General features: G+C 43.7%; 2 protein-coding genes and 1 long non-coding RNA gene across 4 annotated transcripts in view; 1 reads left to right on the top strand and 2 right to left on the bottom strand.

The window, feature by feature from the left end:
• Nucleotides 1–1362, bottom strand: part of TOP3B (DNA topoisomerase III beta) — an 83751-nt gene extending 82389 nt beyond the window's left edge. The window contains exon 1 of the mRNA XM_013173545.3: nt 485–1362. The gene's annotated coding sequence lies outside the window, so the exon portion shown is untranslated. The remainder of the gene's footprint in view (nt 1–484) is intronic.
• A 214-nt stretch (nt 1363–1576) lies between these two features.
• SDF2L1 (stromal cell derived factor 2 like 1) lies at nt 1577–5564 on the bottom strand. The gene is made up of 3 exons (XM_048064036.2): nt 5341–5564; nt 4199–4395; nt 1577–2258 (listed from the first exon to the last, which is right to left on the bottom strand). Exons 1-3 carry the CDS (start codon nt 5507–5509, stop codon nt 1980–1982), a joined length of 645 nt encoding a protein of 214 aa, XP_047919993.2. The 5' UTR covers nt 5510–5564; the 3' UTR covers nt 1577–1979.
• A 117-nt stretch (nt 5565–5681) lies between these two features.
• On the top strand, nt 5682–8515 carry LOC125182798 (uncharacterized). Of its 2 annotated transcripts, none has more exons than XR_007163396.2 (3): nt 5682–6237; nt 6402–6528; nt 8381–8515. It is a non-coding gene; the product is annotated as an uncharacterized lncRNA (long non-coding RNA). The 2 variants fall into 2 exon arrangements; XR_010825505.1 differs by lacking the exon at nt 8381–8515 and having other exon boundaries at nt 5682–6028; nt 6129–6237.
• The last annotated feature ends 1521 nt before the right edge of the window (nt 8516–10036 follow it).

A 10036-nucleotide genomic window follows, 5' to 3' on the forward strand; every position in this document is an offset into this window, starting at 1 on the left:
TGTCATTAAACAGATACTAATGGAGGTCCTGTAAGTCTAGGAGCTACATAAGAAGGAAAGCACATTAGCAGTTGTACAAGCCATCATTTTTTACAGCTACAAACTTCTGCATTTCCTACATTAACTCATGACTTTTACAGTCTGTATTTAGCATGCTTCCAACGACAATAGTTATCTCAGTATTCCAACAGACTTTTCCAAACTAAGAGGTACTTCAGCTCAGGTTGATTAAGAGTCCAACAGCACAGCTTCTGTAGCGAAAAAAAGCAAAACAAGCAAAACTACCTGGCACACAGACTGAGATGAGCCACAGAGACCTGCCCCTTCTCAGCTAAACCAGTATTCCACAAGTGCACCAACACGTATTTAACTCTAACAGAGGACTCATTGCCAAATCTATTTTTTTCCTCCTGTAAATGCAATGCCTGCAATCCTTAAATACCAACATTCAACTAAGATTCACAAGAAAACAAAGTAATCTTACCTTATTTGAAGAATAATCAGGTATTGGGGAACAACAGCTACAGAGGATTCTTGCTTTGTAGGATGCGAAGGATCTTCACTAGTATCAAAAACCCTAACTAAAAACTGGAGCTAGACTGTGCAGCACCACTGCGTAAGGCACCAGAGTAAGAAGCATACGCGTGTAGGTACAGTTAAAGTATAAATGAAATTGTGTTGGTGTGTTGCACCTCATCAACACAACGCTCTAACACTGCACCACGTGACTGGCAATATAAAAGCAGCAAATCACTTTCCTGCTTCTTTAACTGATTGACTAATTCAGACCATAATTAGCAAACTGTTTACACATGGAAACAAAACCACCTGGATTTTCTGACTTTTCACACTCATTTAGTGAGCTTTCCTGTTTAAAGCCAATAGAAAATGCATGGTACTTTAAATTTTAATCAGTGTTTCCAGCAACACTGCATAACAAATGCTCAAGAATTATTTTTTTATAAAAATAAAACACAGGAACACAGAAATTCATGCCTTATTCAGTGCAGATTCCTTGCCAGCACTCTATAGCATACCTCTATGAGGAAAATCCAGAACCAAACTATTTTTAAAATTAATTATTTTTCCTCTTCTTCTGGATTCACACAAAAGAACCCCACATGGGTATAAGTCCCACTATTTATTCATCTGGATTCTCATACTGATCTTGCAGTGACATGCAAGTACAACATAAATCAAATTCCTTCACATCAGTTTATAAAATTCTAGTAGTAAACGAACAGTAGCTTCCTGCACCAGTTCTTAGAGTAAGACAGTCTTACCATTTGATAATTAGCAGCATCACCATTGCCAGAAAACCCAAACTTCTTGGGAGAAAGGAAACAAAAATTTTTGTCTTCTTATGCCAATATATACAACATTTTCAACTCTTTCATACATATACAGCAGAACTCATGAAAGACATTGGAGGCAATTCTCAGACAGACTATGATATTTTTCTGGAAGGCTGAATAGTTGACTTCAAACCGTTCAGAAGATACTACATTCCAAGAATTATATTCCCTTTCTAGACTTACTAAAACTCCTCAGAAATAACATTCTCCCCACTAACAAGTAGAAGGAAGTTTCCAAATATTTAATTATAATTGAAAAAAAAAGATTACAAAATACAAAGTTTTGCAGTATTTGGGACTACAGAAATGTATTACTTTTTTTTCCATTTCCTTTGAATTTGAGAAAAAGTAACAAGCAAAACAAATGATAGTGAAAACTAACAGATGTATGAACTAGTTTCACCAAACAAGCTTGACAATTTAGAAAGGATTTCTTAAATAAATCTCCGTGTCTAAACCTGGCAGATGTCATTCCCCACAGAAGTGCTGCATTCCTAAAGTGAACTAATGCCCTTCAGTAACACAGGAAGTCAGTCACTTAGGCAAGGCAGGACTTAAAAGAGACCAAGGGTTAGCATCTCCGAACATTGGAGTAAGCTGAAGCATTTTGGATCCTCTGTCAATTCAGAGCTCATCGTGTTTTGCAGGGTCCATACTGGGTTTGATGAAGACTCCTTCCATTGCTTTCCAATAGTTGTGATGATTGGCGGTGGGCATGCCATGAACTTCCCGTTGGCCTCTAATTGGATGGCCATATTGCTCCCCCGTTATTGAAAGGAACACCTCAGTTCCTATGTGCTTGAAGCGCACTGCATCCTCCCGCTCCCAGTGTGTCCCACTGCATTGCACAATCCATATATCGAGGTCATCGCCTTCACCATCATCACCAAAGGCACTTACTTCCTGTTAGAGACACAAACTTCCTGAAGTGAAAATGTAAGCAAACACCGCCAACGTGCACACAGAAATATCAGCCACAAAGCCAGCAGAGTTTAAAGGCAGGGATGGAGAGGAAAGAAAAAGATGTTCAATTGCTTTGCCAACAGCGGTCAAATCCAGAAGCAGTAACTTTCTCACACTACAATCTGAAGATAAGATGCCAAAAAACTCCAATGCATAATCTGAGCAAAGAGCCACCAAACCCCAACATACAATACAAATTAAAGAGGACTTGAGCACAGAGATCAGAACAACCCTTCTGACAAAAAAATCAAAAGAAACACTAACGCTGATACAAATTTTCTCTGCTAAAACAAGTTTGTAACTGTAAATATTTAGCATGACCACTTTCAGAGTTACCAATGCAACAGATTTTTTTCAGCATAACGTGTTTTTAATCACAACATTGCAACAATTTAGCCTAAGTAATTGTATTCCTTTTTTACTTAATGACACCACGATTACAATTGGGTTAATAACTATTTTGGTTTGCACTCTTACTTCAGACAGACAGCTGAATGGCTCTTAAAAAAAAAAAAAAAAGAAGATAAAGCAAATGAATTCCTGCTAACACAAAAGTCAAAGATCAGATTTCAGTATGCACCCCAAAATATTCCAAGTGTTTGCAGAAACCCGGTAGATCTTAGCTCTAAACATTTAGGACTCGGCACAGATTTTAATTCTTAAAAATCTTAAAAATGATGATTAGAAGTGAATAACAACTTGAAAGTAGAAGAGAAATAGTTTGTACCTAGCAACCTAATCTTATAGGGTCATGTTATTCAAGTTTATGTAGTCCAAACAGTGTTAAAGACAACCTATTAATTGAAAAAAAAACTTATTTGTTAAGAATATGAAATTAAAGTTTGTGTTCAGAACTACACCATATTTCAATACAATCATAAGTCATAGTCCTGTCAATCTCTGGGAAGCCATGCAAACTCTTCTTTTGCTTAGGAACTGTGCAAGCATGTAGCAAATACAAAGAAAAAAACAACACAGTTGCTGAGTATTTTTACATTAATGACAAATGTTAAATTGTTAAAAGAATTGTCTAAACTGGCAAATGACAAATGGTGGAAAGTTTTAATCTGTTCTTTAAATAATTCTTCTGATATGCTATTTTTCCATCACTTCTTTTGTTTTGATAAATAAATATGTAAACTAGATACTCTAAACATAACCGTACCTTATTGTTTCAGCCACCTTCAGACAAATCTATTTCAAAGTCTGGTCTTTCAACTTAGAATCTAATGACCTATCTTCTTGGCCTAAAGGAAACCTAAAATGACTGCTAATAACCTATAAATTTGGATTTTTTATTTTTATTTTTTATACATTGAAAACCACTGTTCTAGAAATTTATAAAATGGCAAATAAATGCGATTATGAGAGTGGATTTATTTTTTTTCTTGGCAAAGTAGACAAATAAATAAGCAGAGAGAAATAAAACAGGGACAGGGAGGAGATGATTGAAACTATTAGATTGGAACACCAAAGAACAGGATACAGGACAGCCTAGTGTCCTAATACCAGATTAGCTGTCTGGCTCTACACAGTCTTCATAATGTTCAGGAAGGTGCCCAATCTCCTGTACTGTAAAAGTGCTAAACACTTTAGAAGAGTCTTCCCAGTATAAATGAATGCAGAATAAGAAAACAAATACAGGTTTGTTAAAATTATTGTGGCAAACCAGTACTGGTAAATATTACACTTAGAATAATGCACTAAAATTCCTGACAAAGATGCAGAGAAGCATCCACCTGGACTTGGTATATCCAGCAATACACTGTTTCTGGCAGTAAACATGCCTGATTCTACATTTTTCTTGTTTTTGAAGAGAGGTATTGTCAAAATCAGCCATGCACTGTTTATACAAAAGCTTAAGACCTAGAACAACTTACCTGGTTATTGGAGAGTGGTGACGGGAAGTGATGAGTGTGTAAATTTTTTCCCGTGTTCACATGGGTAAGTCGTATTGCTTGCCCACATTTCACTGGTGTTCCACGTTGGCAACTGCCATCACTCTTCCCACGAATCCGCCAGTAACTGTTAGCATCATCTGAAGCTTCAACTCCTGTCACTGACTGTTGCCCACTTCCTGTTGGAATAGAATTAAATGGCAAGAGACTTAACCCACTTCTCCAGTTCAGAAAGTCCTGAAAGAACTGGAGAAATCTCCTTTAATGTTCTCATGCCCTCATATTTAAGAAACACTTAATTCTCACAGTCTGTTTACTGACTGGTGGGAATGCAGGTACCATGTAATGCTTCAGATTGAGGCACTTAAAACACGATACGTGTTAGTACATGCAAATTGTCAGAGCTCACAGTGAAGTTCTGACTCACGACAGGTACTACTCAAACCACCCTTTCTCAGAAATACTAAAGAGTTCTTCAAGTCTCCAGACAAGGCACTCAGCAGCCTCAGTCTTGCCAGAACAGGTGCTCCCCCAGAAGGTGCTGCTGAGGACCTAGATGCAGATCAGGGCTCACCTCAAGGACCAGGCAGAGCACATCACCACCCCAGGACCCATGAGGTTCTGCTACAACGTCTTCCCGCACCCAGGCCTCAGCTTCCCCCTCTCCCTGCCAGGCCTCCAGCCCACCCCACAACCCCATCTCCGGGCTGCTGCTCCCTCTGCCCCAGCAACACGCACCTGAGAGACCTCCAGCTTCCCCTTCTCTCCCTGCTCCCCCTGCAACTTCCCTGTCCCCTCAGGACCCCCCCGGCCATCTTATTTCCCCTCACACCCCCTCCACCATTTCTTTTCCTCTCAGGATCTCCCCCATTTCCCTGACCCCAAATCCCCCCCTCCCCACCACTTCCCTGTCCCCTCAGGACCCCCCGCCATCTTCCTTCCCCTCAGGACCCTCCCTTCCCAACTCCCTTCCCCTCAGGCCCCCCCCACATCTCCATTCCCCTCAGGACTTCCCCCTTCCCCTTCCCCTCAGCCCGCCCCCCCCAATCTCCCTTCCCCTCAGCCCCCCCCCCCCGCCATTTCGCAGCTCCCTTCCCCTCAGCTCAGCGCCCCCCGCCGCTCACCGGAGCCGTACTTGACCTCGTGCGAGTGCAGCCGCACGCTGTGCCGGGTGTTGAGCAGCTTCAGCACCGAGCCGCAGGTAACAGCGCCCGGCGCCGGCTCCCTGCCGCGGCACGGCCCGCGCAGCAGCGTCAGGAGCAGCAGCGGGAGGAGGCGGCGGCCGCCCCGCATCGCGCCGCAGCCCGCCCGGCCCCGCTGCCCTCAGCGCAGCGCGCTTCCGCACCTCCCTCCCCCTCCGCAGCCGCCTCAGCCAATCGCCTCCCGCCAGCTCCGCGGCCGCCCAATCGCCGCCCGCCCTCCGCTCGGCTTCGGTCTCTCATTGGGCCGCGCCGCAGTGACTTCAAAGCCGGGAGTCCCCCAGCACGGAGAGCTCATTGGGCTGAGGGACAGAGGCGGCCAATCAGAGCGAGCGGCGTGGCGCCTCCCAGGGGAGGACGCGAAGGAGGACTGCGGCGCCGCGAGCGGGCTGCGGGGTGCTCCGGCCGCCGGGCAGCGCTGAGGGGAGCGGGGCGGGGCGGGCGCTGGGTGACGGCCCCGGGCCCTGTGAGGAGACCGAGCTCTCACTCAGCGCCAGAGCCCGGGAAAAACGAACCGCTGCCCGGGTCTAGTCACTGCTGGGCTAAATGCTGTACAAGGAGCTAACGGTGACTCGTTAGCGTGTGGTGATTTCCTAGGATTTCAGCTGCCATGGTTGTCTCTCTGTGAAAGTCTTATAAAATAAAGAAGTTATTAGGAGCTATTCTGTACTAAAGAAAGCTGAACAAGTTAACACATGTCCCTCACTGCATAGGTTTGGAGGCTGCAGGTTGGCAAAGGACACACAGTCCCTTAGTTTTGCCTCAGGAATTCCTCGTATCGACCCATGTATCTCATCGTGGACAGTCTGGTGTCAGTCTCAGGTAACGTCCCCAAGAATACAACAAATTTATAATTTATCAGGATTTTTACCTTAGCAGCACGGAAATACTTAGGTGGGCACCTGCCTTGGGACTTAACTCCTTGTAACAATTGGATTCTGTGTGAGCAACGGCACAGAACTGCAACATTGCACTTTCTATTACAGGATGATTTAGAAAGCACATTCGCGTCCCTGGCTAGTGGAAACATCATACGATGCTCAGCTGACTCCTTATCACCTACACTGATCTGTGAGGCTTTTTCCTACCCATGTGATACCGCTCCCTTGAATGGTTAGTTTTCTTCATGCTGGCTCTGGCCTGTTTTATGTATCTATATCTACATCTCAGAAGAATCTCTGACTTAAATGTCAGGCCTGCATTAAGCAAACGTGACTCCTGAACCTAGTCACATAGGCATACATGTGCACATGAACACACACAGGTCCAGTGTGTTTTTCTGAGGACTAAAAGTTCATGGTCCCAGAAATATTTTTGTTTGCTCACAGAAACAAATAAAAACCCCACAGATTCGATAGTCAAATGCCATATTTCTTTGTCATTCTAATAAACCTTGTTCTTATAACTAAGACAAGAGCTCACATTTGCTGCTGTTGTTATAAATGGGGCAAAAACAGATGTCCGTAGTTGCCATTTTAGCCGTGGAAAATCAATAATATGGGGCTTTAGCTGGCACCTGTCTATCTTTCTGGGAGGTCACTCAGTCTCAGTGCATTTAGTGCCATTTACATGGTGCTCCCTACAATGCTTTTCAGTTGTACTTTAGAAACATAATTGGGTTAGAACGGTTGCCAACAAAGAACCCCATCAATGCCAAACACCCATGGCAATTAACAGCCACCTCACTGTGACAGAGCCCACTATTGTTTCTAGCAGACTGCTGTAAGCTGCAGGTAAATTTGCTATTGAAATTAAGTGAAGGTGCAGGTTGGTAATGGAAACGAGAGCTTTTAAAAAAAATTTATTTATTTATTTTAATAAAATCTCATCATGATTCTTTTTTATGCACACAAAATAATTCAACAACGCTGCAAAAGGGGATAATGTAGTATGTAACAAGAATGCTTTCTGCCTTCAGTCACTTAACTCTGCAGTCATTTTGCACATTTGATTTTCAAGGACTGAAAGCACCTACAATTTCCCCTCAGGTGCACTTCAAAGTATAACCTGCCCCTCCCTGATAGGCAAGTTTTAGTGGCAGGGCCAAATGCTTTCACTGCACAGGAACAGGAGATCTGTGGCACATGAAAACTGGCTAACTCAAAGAAGCGTGTTATAGAAAAGGACTTTCCTTCTTTTTATATTGCCCTCTGTTAAACATGCTTTTGGTTTCTATTTATTTTGCATGACAAAAGCAGTGACTGACAACTAAGGTATCATAATAGGCATCTCCTGGGCTTGATCTACAACTGAAAAAGCACTGGTGTATCTTTGGATAGAGACAGCCCCCAGTTTATGGAGAACCTTGCAATAGTATTGTCTGGATTCTTTTTTGCATACTATCATTAATCTAAGACAAAATAAGGGCACAGTTCTGACCTTATTAAGACCTGGTGCAAAAATAAATGTGTGAGCTTTTCCATTGACTTTTCTCTGCATCTAGTCCTTTCACTGATGTCAGTGAGGACAAATTGTACTGAATTCAAGGGAGTAACAGTGGGGAATTAGGCCTGTAAACATTCCGTGGTTCTTTCTGTCTCCTTTCACCCCATGCTGATGAACTGACAGTTATAACCTTACTCCAGATTGAATATTTGTACCCACTGGCACGCCTTACAACAGAGCTCTTCTAACTGTGACCTCTAAGTACGACCTAAATAGAAATAGTAAGAAGTAGTAATAACAACAAAATGCTGTCATCCAGGGAGAAATCAAAATGGCAAAAAATGTGGCTTGCTAAAAATTTACAAATTACAGTTTATCATTTAGCCCATATTGTTTAAGGATTAGAGACCCAAAATCAGATATCCAGAAATTTGCATTCAGTAGATAAAAACAGATTGGAAGAATAAGCAAAGTAACTAAGAAGAAGTTATTTGACAAAATATATAGATATTTAAATTGAAGCATTTTTCATCTGGGGGAGAAGAGACAATGTTTTTTGACTGCTGTCTTCTGTTTCTAGACTATGAAGAATTGAGGACTTCCTTAAAAGTTCTGCAGAGTCCTGGCAGTCTGTGTCTGGTAACAGTCAGCATCTTTCAACTACTCTCCAGAACAATGCTTGTCCTTCAAGATGGGATCTCTCCTCATAACTCCCAATGAATTATTTTCTGTGTCCGTTCTGTGTCCAGCTGAGATTTTCCAGGATGCTTTCAGTGATGCTGAGAGATGAAAAGGATTGCTGTAAGTGATCTGACAGATTCAATTCCACGTGTAGTAATGTTACGGAGAAGCAGGAATGGGCTGACTTTACATTATCTCAAACTCAGTCAGAAATCACTGATGCTGTAGCTTAGGTCACACTCAAATATTAATTTTTACTCCACATTAGACACACTGAAGGAAAATCAGCAGCAGAGAGAAAATAACCCTCTGAAAAAAATGGGAAAGTGTCTCCCTACATCTAAACATAGCCTAGATGAATACCAAAAACCTCCTGTCTGGGTCACAGAGGATTTGAGATTGACACTTGAGCAATACCCGGTAATTTAATGCAAGTGTAAAGTTAATAATAAGGTCATGGGGGCAAATCTCGCCTTTCACTTTGTGCCCCCTTGCTAGCACTGTGCACGTTGTGAGGAATCCACTTAAATCTGTACTTCTGTAAATTCAAATGATTTCAGAAGGGAGAGGGAAGGTGACTGATACACCACCACGTGTTATAGCGTAAGGAAACCTTTGTACTCTTAGCAGATGTACCCTAGAATTTGGGGATTTCATCCCTTTTGATGCAAGAACCCCTAGGTATTTTTCTAGGGGAGATGTGGCTGTGCACTGCTCCTCCCGTTGTCTCTGAGCTGGGGGTGGCAGAGCAAGAACTGGAGCTGAAGCGACCCTGCTTGGTCCTGCAGCAACATAAGGCTGAGCCCTCAGTTCCCCCCCCCCACACCACCAGGACAGCCCCCTCAGTGAGAGGACTGCTCAGCAGCCGGCTCCCCAGCCCCCACCTGACCGCTCCCCTCAGTTACACCGCCACACAACCCCGACCCCTCGCCACAAAATGGCGTCCACGTGCCCGGTCCCCGCCTCCCCGCGCCCACTGTCGGAACTGGCCCGGGAACTGCGCAAGCGCAGCGGTCTCCCCGCCGCGGGGCACGCCGGGAGTTGTAGTGTGGGCGGGCGCCGCCGCGGGACAGGCGGGGGCCTCACCTCAGCGGGTCTGCGCCTTCGCTGAGGGAACTGACTGCAGGGTGCGGCCCCTCAGCTCTGCCCTGGTCCCTCACGGCGTAGAAATGTCCTCAAAGACCGGGGAAACCTGCTTTTCTGTCCCATCCAGTTCTGTGAATTTTATGAAATCTGGACTGGAGTCCAGCTCTCCTCAGCATTACGACCCTTTTGCTCCTGTTCAGGTTTACTCAGCGCGGGTATTGAGTTACAGCTAACGAACACATGCCCCTACAAACACTCCTGCGTGCCACCTACCTCACCCTTTCTGAGCGCCCACTCCATCTCTTTTCCCATCTGCATCTTTTTTTCCTCTGAAAACAGATCAAAGGATTGAAAAGGCTTTAATTTGAACATTGATACCCTGAGTTCCAAGATTTTGTAAATCTTCAAGACTGGGGAAGAGAAAAAAAAAGTTAAAATTCATTTAAAAAGTGGATGAGAAAAAAAAAAG

The sequence above is a fragment of the Anser cygnoides genome, chromosome 17 (genome assembly GCF_040182565.1).
Source record: "Anser cygnoides isolate HZ-2024a breed goose chromosome 17, Taihu_goose_T2T_genome, whole genome shotgun sequence".
NCBI lineage: Eukaryota > Metazoa > Chordata > Aves > Anseriformes > Anatidae > Anser > Anser cygnoides.